Source organism: Pleurodeles waltl, chromosome 3_1, assembly GCF_031143425.1.
Source record: "Pleurodeles waltl isolate 20211129_DDA chromosome 3_1, aPleWal1.hap1.20221129, whole genome shotgun sequence".
Classification (NCBI taxonomy): domain Eukaryota; kingdom Metazoa; phylum Chordata; class Amphibia; order Caudata; family Salamandridae; genus Pleurodeles; species Pleurodeles waltl.
In genome coordinates this window covers 45,690,808-45,716,980 of record NC_090440.1, presented here as the reverse complement: position 1 = coordinate 45,716,980, position 26,173 = coordinate 45,690,808, and the positions used below count along the sequence as shown (strand labels likewise).

Here is a 26,173-nt window from a genome sequence, read left to right as displayed (position 1 = left end):
CCAATGGCTACTAGCCCTGAGGGTGGGTACACCCTCTTTGTGCCCCCTCCCAAGGGGAGGGGGGTCACAATCCTAACCCTATTGGGGGAATCCTCCATCTGCAAGATGGAGGATTTCTAAAAGTCAGAGTCACCTCAGCTCAGGACACCTTAGGGGCTGTCCTGACTGGCCAGTGACTCCTCCTTGTTGCTTTCTTTGTTCCCTCCAGCCTTGCCGCCAAAAGTGGGGGCCGTGGCCGGAGGGGGCGGGCAACTCCACTAAGCTGGAGTGCCCTGCTGGGCTGTGACAAAGGGGTGAGCCTTTGAGGCTCACCGCCAGGTGTTACAGCTCCTGCCTGGGGGAGGTGTTAGCATCTCCACCCAGTGCAGGCTTTGTTACTGGCCTCAGAGTGACAAAGGCACTCTCCCCATGGGGCCAGCAACATGTCTCTAGTGTGGCAGGCTGCTGGAACCAGTCAGCCTACACAGATAGTCGGATAGGTTTCAGGGGGCACCTCTAAGGTGCCCTCTGGGGTGTATTTTACAATAAAATGTACACTGGCATCAGTGTGCATTTATTGTGCTGAGAAGTTTGATACCAAACTTCCCAGTTTTCAGTGTAGCCATTATGGTGCTGTGGAGTTCGTGTTTGACAGACTCCCAGACCATATACTCTTATGGCTACCCTGCACTTACAATGTCTAAGGTTTTGTTTAGACACTGTAGGGGTACCATGCTCATGCACTGGTACCCTCACCTATGGTATAGTGCACCCTGCCTTAGGGCTGTAAGGCCTGCTAGAGGGGTGGCTTACCTATACTGCATAGGCAGTGAGAGGCTGGCATGGCACCCTGAGGGGAGTGCCATGTCGACTTACTCATTTTGTTCTCACCAGCACACACAGGCTTGTAAGCAGTGTGTCTGTGCTGAGTGAGGGGTCTCTAGGGTGGCATAATACATGCTACAGCCCTTAGAGACCTTCCCTGGCATCAGGGCCCTTGGTACCAGAGGTACCAGTTACAAGGGACTTATCTGGATGCCAGGGTGTGCCAATTGTGGAAACAATGGTACATTTTAGGTGAAAGAACACTGGTGCTGGGGCCTGGTTAGCAGGGTCCCAGCACACTTCTCAGTCAAGTCAGCATCAGTATCAGGCAAAAAGTGGGGGGTAACTGCAACAGGGAGCCATTTCTTTACAACATCCCATCTCCTTTTGAGTTTTTCTGGGAGCCCCATGATCATGCCTTTTAATGTCTTGTTGAATCTCTCAACCAAGCCATTAGTTTGTGGATGGTAAGGTGTAGTGAATTTATAAGTCACTCCACACTCATTCCACATATGTTTCAGGTATGCTGACATGAAGTTGGTACCTCTGTCAGACACCACCTCCTTAGGGAAACCCACTCTGGTAAAGATACCAATGAGGGCCTTGGCTACTGCAGGGGCAGTAGTCGACCTAAGGGGAATAGCTTCAGGATACCTGGTAGCATGATCCACTACTACCAGGATATACATATTTCCTGAGGCTGTGGGAGGTTCTAGTGGACCAACTATGTCCACACCCACTCTTTCAAAGGGAACCCCCACCACTGGAAGTGGAATGAGGGGGGCCTTTGGATGCCCACCTGTCTTACCACTGGCTTGACAGGTGGGGCAGGAGAGGCAAAACTCCTTAACCATGTTGGACATATTGGGCCAGTAGAAGTGGTTGACTAACCTCTCCCACGTCTTGGTTTGTCCCAAATGTCCAGCAAGGGGAATGTCATTGGCCAATGTTAGGATGAACTCTCTGAACAGCTGAGGCACTACCACTCTCCTAGTGGCACCAGGTTTGGGGTCTCTGGCCTCAGTGTACAGGAGTCCATCTTCCCAATAGACCCTATGTGTTCCATTTTTCTTGCCTTTGGACTCTTCAGCAGCTTGCTGCCTAAGGCCTTCAAGAGAGGGACAGGTTTCTTGTCCCTTACACAGCTCCTCCCTTGAGGGTCCCCCTGGGCCTAAGAGCTCAACCTGATAAGGTTCAAGCTCCAAAGGCTCAGTTCCCTCAGAGGGCAGAACTCCTTCCTGAGAAGAGAGGTTCCCTTTCTTTTGCTGTGTTGCAGTTGGTTTCCCAACTGACTTTCCTGTTCTCTTGGTAGGCTGGGCCATTTTTCCAGACTCCAGCTCTACTTTTTCACCCTGTGCCTTGCATTGTGCTCTTGTTTTCACACACACCAGTTCAGGGATACCCAGCATCGCTGCATGGGTTTTTAGTTCTACCTCAGCCCATGCTGAGGACTCCAGATCATTTCCAAGCAGACAGTCCACTGGGATATTGGAGGAGACCACCACCTGTTTCAGGCCATTGACCCCTCCCCATTCTAAAGTAACCATTGCCATGGGATGTACTTTTCTCTGATTGTCAGCGTTGGTGACTGTGTAAGTTTTTCCAGTCAGGTATTGGCCAGGGGAAACCAGTTTCTCTGTCACCATGGTGACACTGGCACCTGTATCCCTCAGGCCCTCTATTCTAGTCCCATTAATTAAGAGTTGCTGTCTGTATTTTTGCATGTTAGGCGGCCAGACAGCTAGTGTGGCTAAATCCACCCCACCCTCAGAAACTAGAGTAGCTTCAGTGTGGACCCTGATTTGCTCTGGGCACACTGTTGATCCCACTTGGAGACTAGCCATACCAGTGTTACCTGGATGGGAGTTTGGAGTGGAACCTTTCTTGGGACAGGCCTTGTCTCCAGTTTGGTGTCCATGCTGTTTACAGCTATGACACCAGGCCTTTTTGGGATCAAAGTTTTTACCCTTGTACCCATTGTTTTGTGAAGAGGCTCTGGGCCCACCCTTCTGTGCAGGTTTTTGGGGGCCTGTAGAAGACTCTTTACTATTTTTAGTTTTGGTTGTCTCATCACCCTTCCCCTGGGGAGTCTTTGTGACCCCTTTCTTTTGGTCACCCCCTGTTGAAGTCTTGGACACCCTTGTCTTGACCCAATGGTCCGCCTTCTTTCCCAATTCTTGGGGAGAAATTGGTCCTAGGTCTACCAGATGCTGATGCAGTTTATCATTGAAACAATTACTTAACAGGTGTTCTTTCACAAATAAATTGTACAGCCCATCATAATTACTTACACCACTGCCTTGAATCCAACCATCTAGTGTTTTCACTGAGTAGTCTACAAAGTCAACCCAGGTCTGGCTCGAGGATTTTTGAGCCCCCCTGAATCTAATCCTATACTCCTCAGTGGAGAATCCAAAGCCCTCTATCAGGGTACCCTTCATGAGGTCATAAGATTCTGCATCTTGTCCAGAGAGTGTGAGGAGTCTATCCCTACACTTTCCTGTGAACATTTCCCAAAGGAGAGCACCCCAGTGAGATCTGTTCACTTTTCTGGTTACACAAGCCCTCTCAAAAGCTGTGAACCATTTGGTGATGTCATCACCATCTTCATATTTAGTTACAATCCCTTTAGGGATTTTCAACATGTCAGGAGAATCTCTGACCCTATTTATGTTGCTGCCACCATTGATGGGTCCTAGGCCCATCTCTTGTCTTTCCCTCTCTATGGCTAGGATCTGTCTTTCCAAAGCCAATCTTTTGGCCATCCTGGCTAACTGGATGTCCTCTTCACTGGGGCTATCCTCAGTGATTTCAGAGGTGTTGGTCTCTCCTGTGAGGGAACCAGCATCTCTGACTATTATTTTAGGAGTCAGGGTTTGAGGGACCCTGTTCTCCCTAGATAGGATTGGTAGGGGGGAATTGTCCTCCAAGTCACTATCCTCTTCCTCTGAGTTGCCACCCTCAGAGGGGTTGGCCTTTTCAAACTCTGCCAAAAGCTCCTGGAGCTGTATTTTGGTAGGTTTGGGGCCCATTGTTATTTTCTTTATTTTACAGAGTGACCTTAGCTCCCTCATCTTAAGATGGAGGTAAGGTGTGGTGTCGAGTTCCACCACAGTCACATCTGTGCTAGACATTTTGCTTCTAAAAGTTGGAATACTTTTTAAGAATCTACAACTGGTTCTAGAATCTAATTCAAACTTTTACAAACTTTTAAACTCTAAAAGAAATGCTAAACAGGATCTAACACAAGGCCCTAGCAGGTCTTTTAAGAATTTAGAAAACTTTTCAAATTGCAAAAATCAATTTCTAATGACAATTTTGGAATTTGTCGTGTGATCAGGTATTGGCTGAGTAGTCCAGCAAATGCAAAGTCTTGTACCCCACCGCTGATCCACCAATGTAGGAAGTTGGCTCTGTATGTGCTATTTCAAAGTAAGGAATAGCATGCACAGAGTCCAAGGGTTCCCCTTAGAGGTAAAATAGTGGTAAAAAATAGATAATACTAATGCTCTATTTTGTGGTAGTGTGGTCGAGCAGTAGGCTTATCCAAGGAGTAGTGTTAAGCATTTGTTGTACATACACATAGACAATAAATGAGGTACACACACTCAGAGACAAATCCAGCCAATAGGTTTTGTTATAGAAAAATATCTTTTCTTAGTTTATTTTAAGAACCACAGGTTCAAATTCTACATGTAATATCTCATTCGAAAGGTATTGCAGGTAAGTACTTTAGGAACTTTAAATCATAAAAATTGCATGTATACTTTTCAAGTTATTGACAAATAGCTGTTTTAAAAGTGGACACTTAGTGCAATTTTCACAGTTCCTAGGGGAGGTAAGTATTTGTTAGGTTAACCAGGTAAGTAAGACACTTACAGGGTTCAGTTCTTGGTCCAAGGTAGCCCACCGTTGGGGGTTCAGAGCAACCCCAAAGTTACCACACCAGCAGCTCAGGGCCGGTCAGGTGCAGAGTTCAAAGTGGTGCCCAAAACACATAGGCTTCAATGGAGAAGGGGGTGCCCCGGTTCCAGTCTGCCAGCAGGTAAGTACCCGCGTCTTCGGAGGGCAGACCAGGGGGGTTTTGTAGGGCACCGGGGGGGACACAAGCCCACACAGAAATTTCACCCTCAGCAGCGCGGGGGCGGCCGGGTGCAGTGTATAAACAAGCGTCGGGTTTGTAGTGTTAGTCTATGGGAGATCTAGGGATCTCTTCAGCGCTGCAGGTAGGCAAGGGGGGGGTTCCTCGGGGAAACCTCCACTTGGGCAAGGGAGAGGGACTCCTGGGGGTCACTTCTCCAGTGAAAGTCCGGTCCTTCAGGTCCTGGGGGCTGCGGGTGCAGGGTCTCTCTCAGGCGTCGGGTTTTGGATTCAAGGAGTCGCGGTCAGGGGAAGCCTCGGGGTTCCCTCTGCAGGCGGCGCTGTGGGGGCTCAGGGGGGACAGGTTTTGGTACTCACAGTATCAGAGTAGTCCTGGGGTCCCTCCTGAGGTGTTGGATCTCCACCAGCCGAGTCGGGGTCGCCGGGTGCAGTGTTGCAAGTCTCACACTTCTTGCGGGGAGCTTGCAGGGTTCTTTCAAGGCTGCTGGAAACAAAGTTGCAGCCTTTCTTGGAGCAGGTCCGCTGTCCTCGGGAGTTTCTTGTCTTTTCGAAGCAGGGGCAGTCCTCAGAGGATGTCGAGGTCGTTGGTCCCTTTGGAAGGCGTCGCTGGAGCAGGATCTTTGGAAGGCAGGAGACAGGCCGGTGAGTTTCTGGAGCCAAGGCAGTTGTCGTCTTCTGGTCTTCCTCTGCAGGGGTTTTTCAGCTAGGCAGTCCTTCTTCTTGTAGTTGCAGGAATCTAATTTTCTAGGGTTCAGGGTAGCCCTTAAATACTAAATTTAAGGGCGTGTTTAGGTCTGGGGGGTTAGTAGCCAATGGCTACTAGCCCTGAGGGTGGGTACACCCTCTTTGTGCCTCCTCCCAAGGGGAGGGGGTCACAATCCTAACCCTATTGGGGGAATCCTCCATCTGCAAGATGGAGGATTTCTAAAAGTCAGAGTCACCTCAGCTCAGGACACCTTAGGGGCTGTCCTGACTGGCCAGTGACTCCTCCTTGTTGCTTTCTTTGTTCCCTCCAGCCTTGCCGCCAAAAGTGGGGGCCGTGGCCGGAGGGGGCGGGCAACTCCACTAAGCTGGAGTGCCCTGCTGGGCTGTGACAAAGGGGTGAGCCTTTGAGGCTCACCTCCAGGTGTTACAGCTCCTGCCTGGGGGAGGTGTTAGCATCTCCACCCAGTGCAGGCTTTGTTACTGGCCTCAGAGTGACAAAGGCACTCTCCCCATGGGGCCAGCAACATGTCTCTGGTGTGGCAGGCTGCTGGAACTAGTCAGCCTACACAGACAGTCGGTTAAGTTTCAGGGGGCACCTCTAAGGTGCCCTCTGGGGTGTATTTTGCAATAAAATGTACACTGGCATCAGTGTGCATTTATTGTGCTGAGAAGTTTGATACCAAACTTCTCAGTTTTCAGTGTAGCCATTATGGTGCTGTGGAGTTCGTGTTTGACAGACTCCCAGACCATATACTCTTATGGCTACCCTGCACTTACAATGTCTAAGGTTTTGTTTAGACACTGTAGGGGTACCATGCTCATGCACTGGTACCCTCACCTATGGTATAGTGCACCCTGCCTTAGGGCTGTAAGGCCTGCTAGAGGGGTGTCTTACCTATACTGCATAGGCAGTGAGAGGCTGGCATGGCACCCTGAGGGGAGTGCCATGTCGACTTACTCGTTTTGTCCTCACTAGCACACACAAGCTGGCAAGCAGTGTGTCTGTGCTGAGTGAGAGGTCTCCAGGGTGGCATAAGACATGCTGCAGCCCTTAGAGACCTTCCTTGGCATCAGGGCCCTTGGTACTAGAAGTACCAGTTACAAGGGACTTATCTGGATGCCAGGGTCTGCCAATTGTGGATACAAAAGTACAGGTTTAGGGAAAGAACACTGGTGCTGGGGCCTGGTTAGCAGGCCTCAGCACACTTTCAATTGTAAACATAGCATCAGCAAAGGCAAAAAGTCAGGGGGCAACCATGCCAAGGAGGCATTTCCTTACACCTCCTTTTTCTTATTTATTGCTCATGAGAGCATCTTGAAATAAGCGAGTTCGGTATGTGGCTGTACAAAGCACCTTATGTGTTTGTTTAATAAGCCTGCAATGTTGCTTCATCTATAATATGTTTATAAACTAACACTATTAATAAATGCCTTTCAGTGCATTGTTATATTCCGATGAAAAGCTTCAGAAGTAAAGTGCACTTTTTGATGGATACTTCTAAGTGTGCAGATTGCTCACCTTAGAATACTCCCCAGGCGTCAGCCTGCAAAGTTAATCTCGTGCCGGAGCGGGAGTGAGTCTGTGCCATTGACTTGGAGCAAGATTGGAGCTATGCAAGGCCCACAACTTCTTGTTTTCTGCAACGTACAGCTTCACCTCTTGGTCACGATTCGCCTTTAGTTGCATGTGGGCACACTTTGTTGCACAATTTCTAGTAATGTCCCAAGCACCAGAGACTCACCTTGTGCAGGCCAGAGACCGAGATCTGTTTTCTTCAGTCATTTCATGGTTTGAAACCTGTAGCCTTAGGAGGAGACTTTGTTCCCTAGCACATATGATTATGTTTGATTTTTCAATAGTTGTCTGAAGGCAGACAAAATTGGGAGTGGTGTACGAGTTCCGCGTAGGCAGGCATGGAATTAAAGAAACTGATGTCAGCGCGCAGGAGTGGGGCTTATTTGTGGCTCCACTTTGTAACTTTGAGGGTGGCATGGAGCCAATGTAGAGGTGCATGGCGCCACCTATTAGCGCTGGGGAGCATTTCTGGCAACTGGGGAGTGAGTATGCTAAAATAAGGAATCTGTGGTTGGAGTATCCACCAGAAAGAGCGTTACTAAAAGTAACCTGTTCTTTATGACTTTATCATATTCGTACTTGATATTTGTTGCACAATTTACATGGCAAATGTTTTCATGGCTCAGCTCCTCCCTGGGCTTTAACAGCCACTGCAAAGCCATGACTCTCCTCTTCCTGTTAGTTTCTTGCCTCGCCTACCTCTAAGAGATAACTAGCCAGGTTCAGGGCCAAAATAACAGATCTAAGGCAGAAGTTACCATCACTGAGTGGGTGCTTGTATTTCACCATTGAGATTTTGGGAATCTGATGGTGGAGGTGGTAGATCACTTTACAGAGCAGAATTAGTGGTCATTAGGAGGGACAAAGGCATTCTAAAGGCACTCTGTGGCCTTCAGAGGAAACTGTATACAGCGGTGCAGTGCTGCTTGTCAAAGGTGGCACCTCCATGTCTGGCAGAATCTGGGACTGAAACTCTGCAGTAGACCAAAGGTGCTGTGAGTAAACCAAACAGGTCTTCAGGTGCTCTGGCTTCATATTGCCATACTACCAAAACAATAAGGGCGTGCCAATGGGTGTTATATCCGAACGCAGAAGGGAAGAAGTATTGGTGTGCAGAAGATGGTCAGTAACCAACAAGGATATTTGACTGGTGGAGATAGATTTCATTCTCATGTTGCTTTGTGTTTCTTCTCCCGACTTTGAAGTCTGTCTGACTGGTTATTTGAGTGAACGGCGATTTATTTTGATGAACTGTTTTTCAGAAGGTCTTCCAGGTGGGAGTAGGCCAGCATGGAGAAAAAGCAAAATGTGTTAGTCAAGCAAGAAGTTGAGCACTGGACCAGTCTGCTAGTTTCCCATCTTGACAACAGCCTCAAGTGCTCCAGACATGATTTGTTGTAGACATCAGATGCTTTCAATAGTTACACCATCGCCCTCTATGATACATCATTTCCAGTAGATTTTCCTTCTACCACTTTATATTCAGACTTGAACTTACAATTAACAAAAATTTAATAAAGTTGAAAAATTGTGGACCACAAAGAACTGAGTATCACCAACTGTGTATATTGTGCGCTGTCGAGGCACTTAGTTAACAGTTCTAGATCGAAGCTTGGTTCTTGATTTATAAATAGTTCTGAGCTGTAGGTTAACTGCAGCTTTTCTTCATCTCAAGATTTATACTTTTTCTCTGCAGTATTCCCTACGTATAACGTTTGCGGACGTTTTTCAAGAATTAGCTGTTATGGTGTAAATGTTTTGACGTGGCATTTCAGTTTGGGTGCCATTTGGTCTGATAGAATGATGCAGCCTGCGACTGATACTCTGGTTTTCAATAAACATCGTCTGATTTTAGTGATGGCTCTCAATGGTGCTTAGAACTGGCATGCAATGCCTGTTTGGTAACCACTTTTTGCATGGCTACTTGTAATTCTCATAGTAAGCATGCAATTCACGGTGCAGATTACACACCATATTTTTTCTTGGTCACATAGAAGACCATCTTCAATAATAGGATTTGTTTAACCACTAGGTACCATGATGAACCTCTCCCAGAACGTCCACAATGCCAGAGCTTCCTGGAGTTTTCAAGTGCTAAATTTAAGTTTTGCAATAATTCTTGTCAATTACTGAGAGTGGAATGCCATGGAAACTGTGGAGTTTCAGATTTAGGCTACAGAATGTGGCCCAGTGATTATTGTAAAGCAAATATACTTTTCCATGGCATTCTGACTCATTACATTGTAATTACTATGGGTCTCTACTCTGAACCTTAATTTGATGATCTGACTGCTGATGAAAGCTGGTCCTTACACGTCAGGAAACTTCAGCTGGGCCCATGGGCATTCTTTTGCAGTCTGTCCAGGGAACGTTTTCCTCCTGTTTGCAGAGGTGCCTTGAAGCCTAAAGGCCCTTAATGCGCATCAGGCCTTTGGAGTTGAGTTCTCCAGAGTCAAAAACCTCTCTAGTTTTCAGTTTTCCTTCAGGGCACTGGTTCTCGTGATTGGAATATTTTGCCATTGTAAAGCATTTAAAGGTTTATTGTCAAAACCCACGTATCTGCACTCCTCAAAAAAATTGTTTTCCATTAGTAAAAGCACAATAACTTACCTTTCAGGGATCAGTCTCATAGCCTAACTTTGTAGACTGAGTACACCTAAAATATGTGAATGTCATTGTTTGGGGAGCAATGTTTTGACTAGAAAGTGGACTGTGGCTGACCCTGCTACATTACGAGTCTCTCTGTTGTCTAATAGTGTTTGTCTATGTATTGCTTTACTTCATTACTGGCTTGTAAATGCTAAGTAGTTTGCCTGAAAATAAAATATAACAATGTATTAATGTCATCCTCAAACCCTTATAAAGCCGTATTCACTGGCCACTTCATGTGCATGTCTCTTGCACAGCATTAGATTCCCCCCCCCCCTGCAGTCTGATCTCAACCAATGAGGTGCTCCAGAATTATTAAAGCGCTACAGGTTGTTATACTGCCTCCCTCTGTACCAGTGACGCAACCACAGTGGACGCACCAGTGTAAGATCCATTATCCTTTTGGCTCTGACTGTACAAGGTGCACCCCCAGAGGAAGAGGAAGAAGATGATGATGATGGCGGGAACAGGGATGATGATCTCCCCCACCCATTATGATGATGACAATTTTTACATGAATTTGCCAGATGCCAGTGGGCTTCAACATTCACCACTTGTACCACCAATGGAAGACAGTGCATACACAACATGAGTCACAAGGCTCATTAGTATAACACTCACTGGCTTGGTCCTCGACCCCATAAAACCTGCAATAAGCAAAATGACTAGGGTTTCTCCTATAACCTGGGCCATCTTATGGGATTCTTTTGGTCTCTCTTACATTGGAAGGGTGTAAAGTCGGAGACTCCTTTGTTGAAATCTTCTTATTTATTTAAGATATTAAACATTAAAGGCTTGACAAAACGAGCGTGGTAATTACGTGCGTCTTCCGTTACTTCATCTCTCTCTCAACCCCCCGAATCCGAATTCCACATACGTAACTACACACGTGCTAACATAACATTCTAAATACTTAAACACGCGCTATCTAACCACGCGCTAATACACTGTCTCAATAAATCATTTATCAACATAACACATCTCCTCCCTTTTAAACAATTAAAAAAAATAATGGGAAGAAAACAAAAAAAACTGAAAAAATACAATAAAGAAGCATAACATAATATTACACAAAATAATCATTTAACCATTTTGGTTTAGATACAATTCTTTTGCCAATACGAGTTGTCTCTACATTCTCACTGTCAACATTTGAAGAACTGCTACTATTTTTAGATTCCGAATACTCTTCCATATCCCTTGTAATACATTCTGAACCCTCTTCTGAGACTCCTTCCTCCACACTTTGCCCCAGGCTCCTTCTATGCACAGCATTCCCAATATTGTTACTCATACACGACTCCTTTTCCAAATTATCACTCAATTGATTTTCCTTCCTTACTCCAACCTCGTTATCCTTCCTTACTCCAACCCCGTCTAGTGAATCACTCACACCCACTGTTTTATCAGGTTGACCCTTAAATATCGCAATTCTTTTAAGGTTCCATACCTTTCCATCACTAAGAAGGACCGCTTTACGTAAAACTTTGCTTACTTGAATTGGCTCAGAGTATTGACTCTCACCCTTCTTAACTCTCCACGGTTTCTTTACTTTAACCCAACTGCCTACCTGAACTTCCACATTTTTTTTTGAACTTCTACTCTTGTCAAAAGTATGTTTATAAGCCATATGTTTCCTCATGATGTGCTCTCTCACTTTCTTAAAAGGCACTTTGCACTCATCAATGTCTAACAACCACTCAGGTTTGCATTTGGTCCTTGGTACTCTGCCTCTCATTAACTCGAAAGGAGACAAACCCAAAGCTTCATGATAACCAGTCCTATAAGACCACAACGTTTTATAAATATGAACTGTCCAATCGTCCCCCTTTTTACATGCAATCTGTACAGCATTTTTCATAACCCTATTGAATCTTTCGATCATTCCGTTTCCACTTGGGTTGTATAAAGATGTAGTTCTATGTTTAATTCCTATTCTTCCAAAATATTCCTTCACCAAAGCAGACGTAAATTGCACTCCATTATCACTAATAATCTGCACAGGTAAACCTTCTTCAACAAAAGTACTGTCTATAAATGTTAAAACCTCCGAAGAGTCCACCTTGTCCACAATTTTCACCACCGGCCATCTTGAAAACATGTCAATCATGGCAATAATATACCTTCCAGGATTCCCAATTGGACCCATAATGTCAATCGCAACAGTGTGCCAAGGCTTACACGGAATGATAGGTTCGCACATTTTAGGTTTTAAAGTATTCAAAATCTTATCTGAATTGGCACAAATAACACAATCCCTCACAATCCTTTCAGCTTGAACATCAATTCCAGGCCACCAATACCATCTCTTCACCCTTTGTTTGCTATTCCACAGTGATTTTCATGACAGAACTTTAAAATCGTATTCCTAAGTGTTTCCGGTGGTATAGCTTTATCCCCTCTAAAAATACTCCCTTGAACATATGAAAGCTCACATCTCACCTCCCAAAACTGTTTAAGCACTTTTGAAATTTTGGACTTGTTTGGCCATCCCTTCATCACACACTCCAGCAATGATTGTAAATCCCTATCTTTAGAATATTCTTCCTTCCACACTTCCTCCTTTATGCTTATACCATCTTCATCATGAACCAAAGCCACTTGTATCTCCTCTCCTTCACCGACATCACACTCGAAGATCTCTGTAGGCATTCTAGATAAGTAATCCGCCAACACATTACTTTTTCCAGGCACATATTCAATCACATAAATAAAATCTTGTAACCGCATAGACATCCTAGCAATCCTTGCCGTTGCTTTACACATTCCTTCAGTAGTCAATAATTTCACAAGTGGTTTATGATTAGTACGTAACACACACTCCTTTCCCCACACAAACGGTCTATAATGTTCCAAAGCCCAGATACATGCCAGTGTTTCCTTCTCTATCACCAAAATGTTTTCTTCATTCGGTGATAACGCACGAGAAGCATAAGCAATTATAACTTCCTTTCCAGTAATATCGATTTGTGTGAGCACCCCACCTAATCCTTTATTGCTGGCATCCACAGTTACTACATTCTTCCTTTCAGGATCAAAACTACTCAAAATAGGTGCACGCGCAATTTCTTTTTTTACATTATTAAACTCCATTTCACACTCACATGTCCAAATGAATTTAACATGGTTTTTCAACAATTGTCTGATATTGTACACCATGCTAGAGAATCCTTTCACAAATTTCGCATAAAACTCTACCATTCCTAAAAACGACCTAATATCCTCTTTGCACGTGGGATGAGGAGAATTAAGAATGGCATCCACCAACTTGGGCTTCATGGTTACACCATTCCCACATAACACATGTCCTAAATAAGTTACAGATTGTACCCCAAATTTACACTTTGAGTGTTCCACAGTTAATCCCTTTTTCTCCAAGGTGCCTAAAACCTCCTTCAGCACAGCATCATGCTCCTTCCGATCCTTGCCAAACAATAAAATATCATCTTGAAAACACCTCACATTAGAATGCTTTCCAAATATCTGATGCATAATCCTTTGGAAAATGGCAGCTGCAGAAGCTAACCCGAACGGTAATCTTTTATATTGGAAACATCCTACAAGAGTAATAAAAGCAGTATATTTCTTACTCGCTTCACTTAGCTTAATCTGATGATATGCTGCAGATAAATCTATAGTGGAAAACCATTTTGCCCCCTTAATTAAAGTCAACATCTCTGAAATTTTAGGTAAAGGAAACGTATCCACTACAATGTTTCTGTTCAAATGGCGCAAATCTATACATAAACAAATTTTTCCATTCGCGTGCTTAGCCACTACTATAGGAGAAATCCATTCGGAAGATTCAATTGGTTCAATGATTTCAGCTTCAACCAATTTATCTAATTCTCTCTCCACTTCACTCGTTACCAAAATGGGAATATTCCTTACTTTATGTATCTTTGGATTGGCATCGGTTTTAAGAACAATACAGTGTTCAAAACCCTCCAAAACGCCAATTTTTCCACTAAAAACTTTTGGAAAATTCTTGAACATTTAATTTGCAATACTCTCTCCCTCATCCACAACCATGACTGGTTCTGGCCTATTCGGATCAAGAGTTATATGTAAATCACCCTGATCTTTCCAACCTAAAACCGAAGGTCCCTTCTTTGCCACATATAACTTTCCCACGGATTTCCTGTTTTTAAAAACAAATGTAAGTTCCCTAAAACCCAACAACTCTATTTTCTCTCCCGAAAATCCTTCCGGGTTAACATCTGCTTTTTGTAGATTACTACCAATTCTCCCAACAAATTTCGACTTCCATACACCCTCATTAATGATGGTAAAAGGAGAACCTGAGTCAACATAAACTTGAATTTCAACTCCCCCAATGTGCATTAGACATACTGGTTTCTTCTTATTACCGACTGATTCTTCCTGAACATTGAATACGTACATTTGATCTTTACCTAAATACTTGCTGTCCTGTTTAATTTTATTCACTTTACTCTCATCCTCACTAGAATTATCACACATTTCATCCACATACTTCACATTAGTATTCTTCTTTTTCTTTTTACACACCTTTGCAAAATGCCCAATAACTCCACACGCCGCACACTTCTGCTTTAATGCTGGACAATACTTGTGAAAAGCTAAATGAGAAGTACTATCACAACGGTAACATCTTTGACCATTATACCTAAACGCTTGCTGGTTCTTCTCATTTTCATTCCTACTTCTACCTGTCCCTTTATATTTTACTTTGTTCACTGCATCATCCTTAATGTCCGTGTACTCTGTCTTAACTGCTTTCGCACTACGACTTGACAACTCAGCTTTTCTTACAATAGCTAAAATATCATCCAATTCAGCATCCCCATTTATCCACAATCCTTCCTGAATCGCAGGCTCACGAATATGCATTACTACTTGGTCTCTAATTAATTGATTTTGCAAATGATCAAATTTACAATCATTAGCCAAAACTCTAAACGCAGCTACATACTCATCCACAGTCTCACTACATTCTTGTTTCCTTTGAAAAAATTTGTATCTTAGAATGCCTATACACACTTTAGGTGCGAAATAATTATCAAATTCTTTCAACACGTTCTCAAATACATTAGAGTCCTCGTTGTTGCTAATTTTCGTCATAGACTCAAACACTTTCAGTCCTTCTGGTCCAACAGAATGTAGAAAAAAAAATGTCTTCCTTTCCGAACTCATTCTTCCTTCCTCGTCGATTGTCTCCAAAAAGTTTAAGAAATACGATTTCCATTCCGTCCATTTCATACATGGACTTGCTCCTGCTGGCCAAAATGCTTGCGGAGGTTGAAGCGAAAATTGTTGTTGCCATCTGAATAATAGTACTGAAACCAAAAACGTATTATCATATGAATGTCAAAATATAAAAAAAAAATTTACAAAAATATTCTTCTTCTTCTTTTTTTTTTCTAATTCACACAAAAAAAACTTTTCATATTGTGTCCACAACTGAATATCCAGTATACAATGGTACTTGTTCCCAATGTAAATTAGCACTTGTATAGCGCACTACTCACCCGTTAGGGTCTCAAGGCGCTGTACTCATACCGCTATGGAACCCCTCCTGGCTTTTCCCTGTGAGGCGCCCACTCCTGAGCACCCCCAGGGTGAAGCCAGGCATCCAAGCGCTGTTGGGGCCGTTGTGGAGATTAAGCAAGCTATTGCCCAGAGTTGCAGAGTGGGACCCATGAATTAGATTAGGCACCGAGGCGAGAATTATCTGGTCAAGGGGAATTGAGCCCAAGACCTGCCGAACCGGGACTTGAACCCTGGTCTTGAGCCAGATCTCTGCTTCAGGGTCTGCCATTCTAACCATTGAGCCACACTTCTCCAATGAATATGTCAATTTCCACTCAACTTGTATGTCCTGCACTATTATCCTGCAACTAAATTAACTTAACCCCCCAAAAAAACATTACGATTCCAGTTCAAATGCTCTTTCCAGTTCAAATGCTCTTTCCTATGAGCACAAAAAAAAAATGCCAAGTTCCTTTCCTCTAATCGACGTATCCACGTCCGATCCCTGCTCTTCACCAGATGCTCGAGACATGGAACACTGAGCACAGCTTGAAAATCGCACTCTCAACGGTAAGCTCCCCAATCTTCTCGTAAAAGTTCCCAAACCACGATCCTTTAATAAATACTCGCCTCATCAAGCCTTTCATGCACTGTGCCAAACTCCGTCTTATTGTAAGATTAAAGGCTCATCTTCCAATCTGAGCAACAAATCTTACAGTGCTTCCTCACTCCGTTCCCTCCGTAGGTCCGTCTATAAACTCGTCGCCACAATTGTAAAGTCGGAGACTCCTTTGTTGAAATCTTCCTATTTATTTAAGATATTAAACATTAAAGGCTTGACAAAACGAGCGTGGTAATTACGTGCGTCTTCCGTTACTTCATCTCTCTCTCAACCCCCCGAATCCGAATTCCACACACGTAACTACACACGCGCTAACATAACATTCTAAATACTTAAACACGCGCTATCTAACCACGCGCTAATACACTGTCTCAATAAATCATTTATCAACATAACAAAGGGTTTTTGAAACAATAGTAACTTAACCATTTCCTGCTCACATGTAACATCATTATCCTAGAAGTCAGCGATTCCTACCCTTTTCACTTCAGTGGACCCCTACAGACTCATTACTGAAATCTAGGTACCCCCACTACGTCATTATTGGAAGCTTGGGGACCCCTGCCCTAACTAGTCTCTATGATGTTAGGTTCAAAACAATGACCAAATATACAAAAACAAGTATTCACCGAACAAATGCTCGCAAAGGGAAATATTTTGTTTTATTCAAAATCAAATACATACATTTTTCACATTTTCAATGTTTCTTCTTTATTTGAATATACTTTATTAATTTGAATGTATTAATTTCAATAATATTTAATCTTCTAAAACAGTCACGGACCCCTGAGTAAGAATCGTGGACTGCAGGTTAAGAATCACTCTTATATGTTTTTTAGGAGCAGCCCCGTCTATTTACTTACAAAATAACTTCTCAGTATCTGGGACTCCTATAACTCACTTCGGCTTTTTACGCACTGTGGACCACAATGTCTTCATCAATCAACTAGATATGTTTCAGAGTTGTAGAATGCAAGGCTAACGCAACCATCCTAAAAACACAAAATTCATAGTTTCACGCAGTCTTTCTGCTCAAATTCTTAAACTTTGATAAATGTGTTTCTCTTCATAAGAGTTGCTTACAAATCTAAGCATCCTGGGTTCATTTTGTTACTTCGACCAGAGGCAGCTCTCATGGACTTCCCAAGGTTGTGGGAGTTTGAGAAGAGGGTCACACTAATTTATGAATTATTTTTAAAGTGCCATTTGGATGTACATCACCTATTATCATTGCCTGCTGGCACCACAGTTTGTCATATATTTGCCATCTTTACCTAGTAAATACGCCACTGTAATTAAATCCTGGCAAGTCGAAGTCGGACTTTCACCCCTTCAGGGTATATACATTTAATTGTCTTTAGCACCTATTTTGCTAGATAGAACTTTTTATTTTGTTGTGAGCGCACTATGAAGGCCTCGATTTTGCCTTGTGTGATTGCACTCCATCTTGTAATTTTCTTATATGGTCAGATTTCACATAGTTTTAGGTTTTAAACATTTTATTTGACTCTTGTGCATTTAAAATGCTCCGTGCTAATATTAAAACAAATATTTTTTCGCATTGCCGGTGCATGTGAAAGTTTGCCGTTACATTAAACTAATCACGTCATCAAGAAATCTGTTGTTGGCCCGCTCTAATTTGCAGGAATGTCGGTTTTAGGGTTTGTAAAGCAACCAATTGAAAATCGAGCTATTTGCCCAGCAGTCCACCCTGTTTAATACCTGTAATTTGTCATTTCCAGATTACCCTCTTCCATGTCCAAGCCGGTAGTCTCTTTCGGCGAGCTACATGCTCCAGATTGTTCTTCCATCTCAGATGCTCGGAATAATGGATCTGTATACCAACTCATGCAGGAACTGGAGAGCAGGCTGGAGCTACAGCCTAAAATTCCAGACCACAATGCCAAGCAGGTATGCCCAAGCAGGTAGCTGCATGCCACTGAAATATTTCAACTCCATCATGAATGTGGTAATCTCATTGTTTAGGCAATATCCAGCATTGTCGATAAGTACACATAAAGTCCATGATGGTGAAAAGGTACATTGGTTCCTTCTGTTTGTTTGTGTTTCTGTATCTTAATTCTGATTTGAAATCTCTTGACATTGGAGGGTACATAAATGGACAAATATATTGAGATCTGTATTTTTCTCTTGTTAGCTCAATATGGTTTGAAATTTGTTTAGTCTTAAACACCATCTAACTCTTTCAATCTAGATTGTCACAGTTGACAGTTTTGAGATTTTTATTTTGTATTTTTTTTTTTTTTTTACTTTGGCATACAGAACTACTTTTGAAATGGCTACAGCAAATGAGGATGGAGTGAGTGCTGTCAGAATGAAAATCCTCTGCATGATTTTGAAAGATTTTCTGACTTACCCTTTTATGTTTTTCTGTGTGTGCTTCCCCCCCCCCCCCCCCCAAGTTGACTTAAAAATCCAGCAAGCCCACTCAGTATGTGGTGCCAGTTCAGAGGGTCTCCTGTTAATAGTAGTAGTAGCTGCATGATTTCTCACTGGGCTACATTACTTTTTTACCTGCACGCTTTGGAGGGATTCCCCCTTCTCTATAAGAGTTAGCAAACCTCCAATAATTGTATCTTTGTGATATTGCGGGTTCACATGTATTGCTAGATGGATGAGTTTATTAGACTCCTGAGTGTGCTGCACAAGATCCTCCTCGCCAAGGGTCACAGCCGACTGTGTTGTTGAACATACAGTTGCTGACTTATTAGTATCCTGCTTCTTTACCTAAAATTATAACAGTTAGAGGAGTTGGAGAAGGCAACCTTTCCTGCCACAGGAAAACCCGCCCTCTTTTACTGTTCGCTAGCAACACTCCCCTCTCAACTAGCTGATCGGAAGGGATCATTATACAGCCAACTGAACCAACCTAAACCAACCTCAGTATGTCTTGGAAGTGTGCAAAACCTGGTACTGGCACTTATGGTGCTAAATTGCTGTTTCGGGATTGGAGGAGATATTGAACTTTTATAAGCAGCAGGTTGCATTGTTGGTGAATGCTTGCTTCCCTAGTAAATGAGGCCTCTTCCGCCAGTGCTCAGTTCACTGTTATGACTTAACACTGAGAAAGTCTTGTGCACCAGTGCCTTGTGAGACAGTGGCTGAAGATCCAAGAGTGAATTTCCAGAATGATCGCCATTCTTACTCAAGAGTTGGCTTAAGTCATGGAAAGCCCTGGAGTGCCCCTGCTGCTTCATCTGTGAAAAGGAGGATGACCTAATTTATGTGTGCATGGAGTTGAACTTTTGTCTGCAGGTGGATGTTACCTGAAAGAGATCCAGACCTAGAAGGCTGTGAGTGTTGTATCTTAAAGGACTGAGACTGTCCAGGAGTCATGACGCCTTTCCAACCCAGCTGTTTAGGAACAGCACAACAACATATGTGGGTTGACCGCTGCTCCAGCACCTACAAGATTTAGAGAAGGGTGATTGCTCCATCCCTAAACCACTTGTGTACCTCTGGGTACCCCCTTCTTTGTCCTGAGATCTGGAGACACCTGGTCTCTGAACCCTGGCCTAGAGCCCCAACTCATTGTCTGAAAGCTATTGCCCTGATTGTGAAACTATTTGACCAATCTTCTACCTGAAATAAGGCTGGTTAAAGTTCTCCTTCATCTGCACAGTAGACATTTGTCAGTTCCCCTGACTGATGATTACCCCTCCTATGATAAAGTTTCAACTATGACCTGTGGATCCCTAGACACTGTGCCTGGCACTCACTCAGAACACCACTGTAGCAACTGGCCCATTAGCCAACCACTGTGTCTGGCTCCAATAATGGACTACTGGACTTTGGTCTTCAGTGACTTGGCCAAACCTTATCGACACTGGACATCGGACACCATCCTCACCCACTAGAAAAACAAAACCCCATGAAGCACTGGAAGTACCTACAAGATAGAAATTTCTAAGAGCGGGATCCTGCTTTGTTGAATCATGGGGTTTACGCCAGTGAAGAGTTTTTACACTTATCATATTACCCAACCTTCAGTCTCATCCATTGACTGAGTCCAGGTGTAAAGGTTACAGAACTGATACATTGTATATTTCCGTTTACATCTCCGTTCTTTTATTTAGGAGAATAAAACACACTCTTCAAGAAAGTCCTGAATATTCCCCATTACACATCATGGGGGCTGTGGGCATCCTTTCGGTGTGTGTGTGCCACTACAGTGTCAGATCCTGTTTGACTGGCATGCTGGGTTCACTTTTAACACTTGGGACATGTGTGTAAGGGGAGAGAGCAGGATGCCAAAACAGTTGTTGTAGATCCACTGTCTGGTTGCTGAAAGGCTCTTCTTTTGTTCTACCAGATGCCCTTCTCTGGGTTTGTTGTTGGTATACTGGCTACCTCAAACTGGATTTTAGTGTTAGATGTTGAAGGGCACTAGGAACACTTTAGTATAATCCCCCCCGAGCCCCCCCACCTTAACAGCCCAAGTTTAGTATGGTCAGATAATTTCTCCATTTTGAAAATGCACAAAGTGGTTAGGGTTAGCCCTGGGAACTTTTGCCCCTTTACTTAGGGTGTGGTGAGGATTCATTCCCACTCACTAGCTAGTACTAGGTATAAATGTGGCAACTCCAGGACCCATTTTAGAAAACCTCTCCTGGACCTACAGATGATAAGGAGGAGCCTGGACATGCTGTCTGTGACCTCGGAGGAGCCCTGAAGGACTTGACCTTGCCCCCTTGTGTACCTAGGATGAAGATGTGGACTCCTAGGGTCGTAAGCTTTACCCCCTGTTCAAGCTACAGGTATACACACACCAGAGATGCCTTTTCATGAAAGTACCAAGCTGACCAGTGACACTGGACCTGGACTGTATCCTGCTGTTGTCCTCTTCGTGACACTCTGAGTCTCTTAAGTCCCTCCCATGAGGTCCAGATGGGGGGGCTGTAGTGGGGGCGGGGTTATCCTGTGGTGGATTGGGATTTAAAGGATGAAGTCAGAAGTAAAAAAAACATTGTCTGGAACTAACCTGATTGGTGTATGTGACATGCGCTCCATTGCGGTCAGCCTCAAATTGCGCTTAGGTTCTAGTTTACTGAACATCGACTGTCATTATGAAGACTATTTATAAAGCTGATGAAAAATAATTTCAAAGTGCAAAGTTTATACCGTAAAAAAAAGGGTGTCCTGGCGCTAAGAATTAACTGATTAAGTTGAAGATATATCTTGTGAAATGGATTTTTAAAAGCTTTCAGAGCTTGCAAGGGTTTATTTCTTTCTTAACCGTGGCAGGAAAAGTATTCTACAATTTAAGAGCCTGAACCGAGAAGACTCCGTGTGAAACAGTATAATATAAGGCAGGTCCTGGTCTCTGTGTCCTTCTCGAGGTGTTCTGATGAAATTTCTCAGAAATACTTATTGGACCGTTTGATAGAAGGCTCAGTGAGTTAATCAGGCAGTTTTACTGTCTGTGTAACTTTTTTGTAGTGGCAGAATCATATTTTCTCCTACCCTCTATCACCTTAGCGGCCCACTTTTGAACTTATCAAAGGGTTGCCAAGATTTTTGCAGGTAGTCCTAGGTATACGACATTACAGTAGTCCAAATTGATAACACCAGCTCTCGGACTATTGTCTTGTGGGTCTGCTTGGGTAATAATGGGACTGCTTTTAATAACATGTTTTTATAAAGTATGCAGGTCACGGATAACTGAGATACCTGCTTCTTCATACTCTGTTCCAAATCTATGATAACTTCCAGATTTTTTGCTGTAAGGACCGGTCTAGATGCTTCTTCAAATCCTTTGTCCTCCTATTTGTAGTGCTCTTTGTAATGGATAGTGGACTAAAACAGAATAATTTGGTTTTGCCCCAGTTTAATTTTAGTGCATTTTTGCACATCCAGTTCTTGAATTCCTGCATGCAACATATGAAAGTTCGTAGCCAATATTACTTAATCAGTAATGGATACAAATATCTGTGTATCGTCGGCCTAAGACATTAATTATAGCCCAAAGTTCTGAATCAGTTTTGGCGCATGGGACTTGTAAGATTAAACAAAATCAGGTTCAGGATTGAGCCTTGTAGCACTCCATGTGTTAAACTTCTGTGCTTAGGGCAACAGGCGACCATCCGATTTGAGCTTTTTGGAGCTATTTCTACATAAAACATTAAGGAAAATATCTCTGATTCCCTTTGTTACTTTGGGGTGATCTTGGTTATAGAATTTTACTTTATTTTTATAATATGGGTTGGGATTTTTCTTGTTTTTCATTTTGATTTTATTACTGTTTTGGTTCCGCATAAATACCCCGTGGGATTGGGCTCAGGTAATTTAGTTATTTTGAGGGTTCACCGTGACAAAGGTGCTGATTATTCCTTGAGGGGAGAAGTTGCCAACCCCAAATAGAAATCCAGTTTCTTACATTCACTATCCATGTAACTATGACCTCAGAGTGACCTATAGAGACTAGTGGATAGCATGATGGTGATATGCAAATCCTGGTCGGGGTAGAACCACTTGGCTCTTAATGTACTGATAGGGTTCATCAAGGATAATCCACCATATATTGTCCTTGAAGATGGCAAAGTCCTAAAAAAGTAGAGAGCACTGAAAGCCTGATGAGGTATAGCAGCCTTACCTCTCTTACTAGGTTAGGCTTCAAAAGTCCGCTGAAGGGGGTACCAGTGTGAAGAGGCATGGATTAACTAAATATCTGGAGGAACAGGGGAGCCTTTAAGAGTTTTTCCCTCATGCGAGGACTCAGAAATAGATTGTCTCTTCATGAATGTGGCATCCCAGAGCAATTCTTTAACCAAGACTAACTTGAGAATGACTAAGGATTGAGGCATGTTGTGATCCTTCATTGACGTTTGTTAAACACTCTGTCTCTGTTATTTTTCTACCACCCCTTGTTGTCCAAGCATGTCACTGATCCATTATTCCCTTTAATCTACCCTGAATCCTCCTTTGGTGGGTCACACTTCATCCACGATCAGCCGGTGGGGGAATACAAATTTGCTCCACAGTTAAGCTTTTAACAAAAAGCTTTGAGGTGGTGGTCTTTTTTTCAATTTGCTAATGGTTAGGTGATTGTGCTTAGCTCCTTCTTTATTGCTACTGATCTGGCTCTGTGGCCTGCATGGTGCAGCTGCTGGCCGTTTGGGTGCATCCTCTGCCAGCTTCCCAACAGTGTACCCAAGGAGCTCCCAGCCTGCTATGCTGTGTCCTATGAAGACCATGGTCATTACACTGCATTCTGATTAGGGTGATTAGGAAAGCACTCTTCACAAACACCAAGGGACCCTTGGGATATGGTATGCTTTGTTTTTTTCAAGTCGATCTTTATTGATTTTACATTATATCCTTAGAATGAAAGATAGTTATTTCACTTACAGTTTACTTTGTTTTCTCCCTATCTTGTGATAGCCTGTACATGCCCTCTTGTCCTTTTTTCCCCTTTGTTGTCCAACCTGAATGGTGTTAGAGTGTCATACTGGGATACCGACAGGCATTCATCCTATAGTAAGCTTAAAGACACCACCTTCATAGGTTAACACCATTAACAAGGGCCCAACCTGAGAGAAAGAAGCTTTATGGAAACAAAGAAATAGTAGCCCGTGCGGTCCAGTGCTTTCGACAGGTTGGTCCATGATTACCCATCCTGTATGGTGAGTGTGTGGGTCCCTTTTGGGGACAGTGTGTCTCAGTAATAGATGAGATGCTAAAGACAGAACCTTGGAACTCAATACCCCTGTTCACTTAATTGTAGAATGTGCCACTATGACCCTCAAGGAAAACTTCTTTCAATGTGAAAATCATCTATATCTTCAAAGGCAGGGCACAACAATGAGCAGCACATTCACTTCAAGCCTTGCATGCCTTTACAAGTACAGCTTTTCAACCACAACAAACCTTTTTTCCAGGGCATTCAGTTGTGGCATAGATTTATAGAAGACATCCTTACCACTTGGAAAGGCAATACAGATGACGTACCTGAATTCTTCAGATTGATCATATTCAAAATTCACAGCGACTATTTCAGACAAGGTACTCTCCTTCTTGGATCTCCTAACTTCCATTGAGGATAGACAATTAAGGACACAAACTTTTCATAAGAATACCGACAGGTACAGACTCCTCCTCTTCGAGAGCCGGAATCCATGGGCCCTCAGAACCAACCTTACCTATGACCAGTTCTTTAGACTTAGATGGAATTACAGTGAAATCTCCACTTTTGGCAGCCAAACTGACAAAAATCAAAAGTACCCCACTCATATCATAAACATTGTACATAAGAGAAACCGGGACACCAATAGGGATTCTGGCAACCCACACAAGAGATGAGCAAACAAGACTAACGTGTCACCATGTAGACTCCTTCATCCAACCTTATAAAGGGAATTATCAACAAACGGTGGTCGATACTGAAGCAGTGGTGCTTCTGCGACTGTCAATCTGTTGTTCTCATTCAAATGAGCCGGCAATGCCAAGTATTTAGTTGTCCACACCAGACCACGAGGCACATTTACTGCAGATAGCATCACCACCAGTTGGGGCCCTCCCTCCTTTCACTTTCCACTGTGGCCAGTGTAACGTATATCCCTTAACAATAACCACCATCGAGTAGACTAAGGCTCTATAAGCATTTGAAAACTACATAATTAAACCAATTGCAAAACTAAAAACTGCATCTACCAAATTGTGTCCCTGTGGCCTTTGCATGAGTGAACATCGGAGCAACATCAGATGTTGAAGTGCCACCAGTAAAATGAGCACCCATTTCATTGCGCAAAATCACAGCCCAGATGACATACGATGTGTGATTCTCGAGACCTTACCGGCCACAGACTTCATGACCAAAAAACTAATCAAGAAGTGGATATTCAAGCTTAAAATGAATATTGTCAGGTGGAACAATGATATCCCTTAGACATAAATCACTAGACAATTACATTATATTAACCCTAATTTCCCCTCCATAAACTCGGAAACCACAGCTGTACGATTCATAAATGAAATCTTCATTATGAATTATCAGTGGGGTAGCTCCCTGTTAACATTGTTTATATGGAGACATTATATACTCTGCTGTAGGAAAGTGCCTGTTTTTGACATGGTTGCCCCCCACTTTTTGCTTGGTATCTGATGTGACATCGACTGAAAGTGCACTGTGTTCCTGCTAACCAGGTCCCCAGTGCTGGATCTCTTTCCCTAAACTGTACAATTTTTTCCCCAGTTCACCAATCTTTTATCACCTGCAGGCCCTAGGTAAATGGTACCTAGGGCCTGTGGCGCTAAAGAGGGTCCCTGAAGGCTGCAGCAAGAATTGTGCCACCCTAAGGGACCCCTCACAAGCACATGACAGGCTGCTATTGCAGGCTGCGTGTCTTGATGCAGACAAAAGTGAAAACACGACATGGCAGACAGCCTGTGTGCCATGTCCTCTAACACTGCATGCAATACATGTAAGTCACCCCTCTAGCAGACCTTACAGCCCTAAGGCAGGGTGCATTATATTACATGTGTGGGCATATCTGCACGGGCAGTTATGCCCCTACTATATCTTTGTTGATTCTTAGACATAGTAAGTGACTAGGGAAGCCATTTTAAATGCATGTGCTAGACACTGCTCAGTAAGAGTTCTCCGGCTACATAATAGCTTCACTGAAGATAGGGATGTTTGGTATCAAACTTCTCATATTGGTGAACCCACACTGATGCCAGTGTTAGATTTGCCAATATATGCACCCAGAGGGCACCTTAGAGGTGCCTCGCCACCCCCAAAATCCCTACCAGCCTCTGGTGTGCTCGCCGATCAGTTCCTGCCAGCCTGCCACCTGAGACATGGTTCTGGCCCCTTAGGGTTGAGAAACGTTTGCACTCAGGAGGCCCAGAACAAAAGCCTGTTGGGCAGAGGGTGTAACACCCCCTCACAGGATGACCTAGTGATCAGACTTCCTAAGGCAGCAAGCCGTAAAGAGCTGCCACCTTAAAAAATGCGAATCTGGCTCACCTCACAGGAGAGGAAGCTACCCCTCGTCCAGAGCTCATTTGACACCTGAATGGGCAGGAAAATTTGCTCGTCAGGTAGGCTTGCTACCTCCAGGCTAGTACCACCCCTAAGATTGGCTACTGCGAAGTGGACACGATTTTTCAGTGGTAGCCATCTTTGAGATGGCATACCTAGGACGTCTGGGACAGGGTTATGCCCAATTCCCACAGTTCATATG

General features: G+C 43.5%; 1 protein-coding gene across 1 annotated transcript in view; it reads left to right on the top strand.

Annotated features, from left to right (window-relative positions):
• The window catches only part of TTC17 (tetratricopeptide repeat domain 17), a 483,695-nt gene that overhangs the window by 175,831 nt on the left and 281,691 nt on the right, over positions 1–26,173 (top strand). Inside the window, exon 13 of the mRNA XM_069221809.1 lies at positions 17,711–17,879. Within this exon, the coding sequence (XP_069077910.1) occupies positions 17,711–17,879 (169 nt within the window). The remainder of the gene's footprint in view (positions 1–17,710; positions 17,880–26,173) is intronic.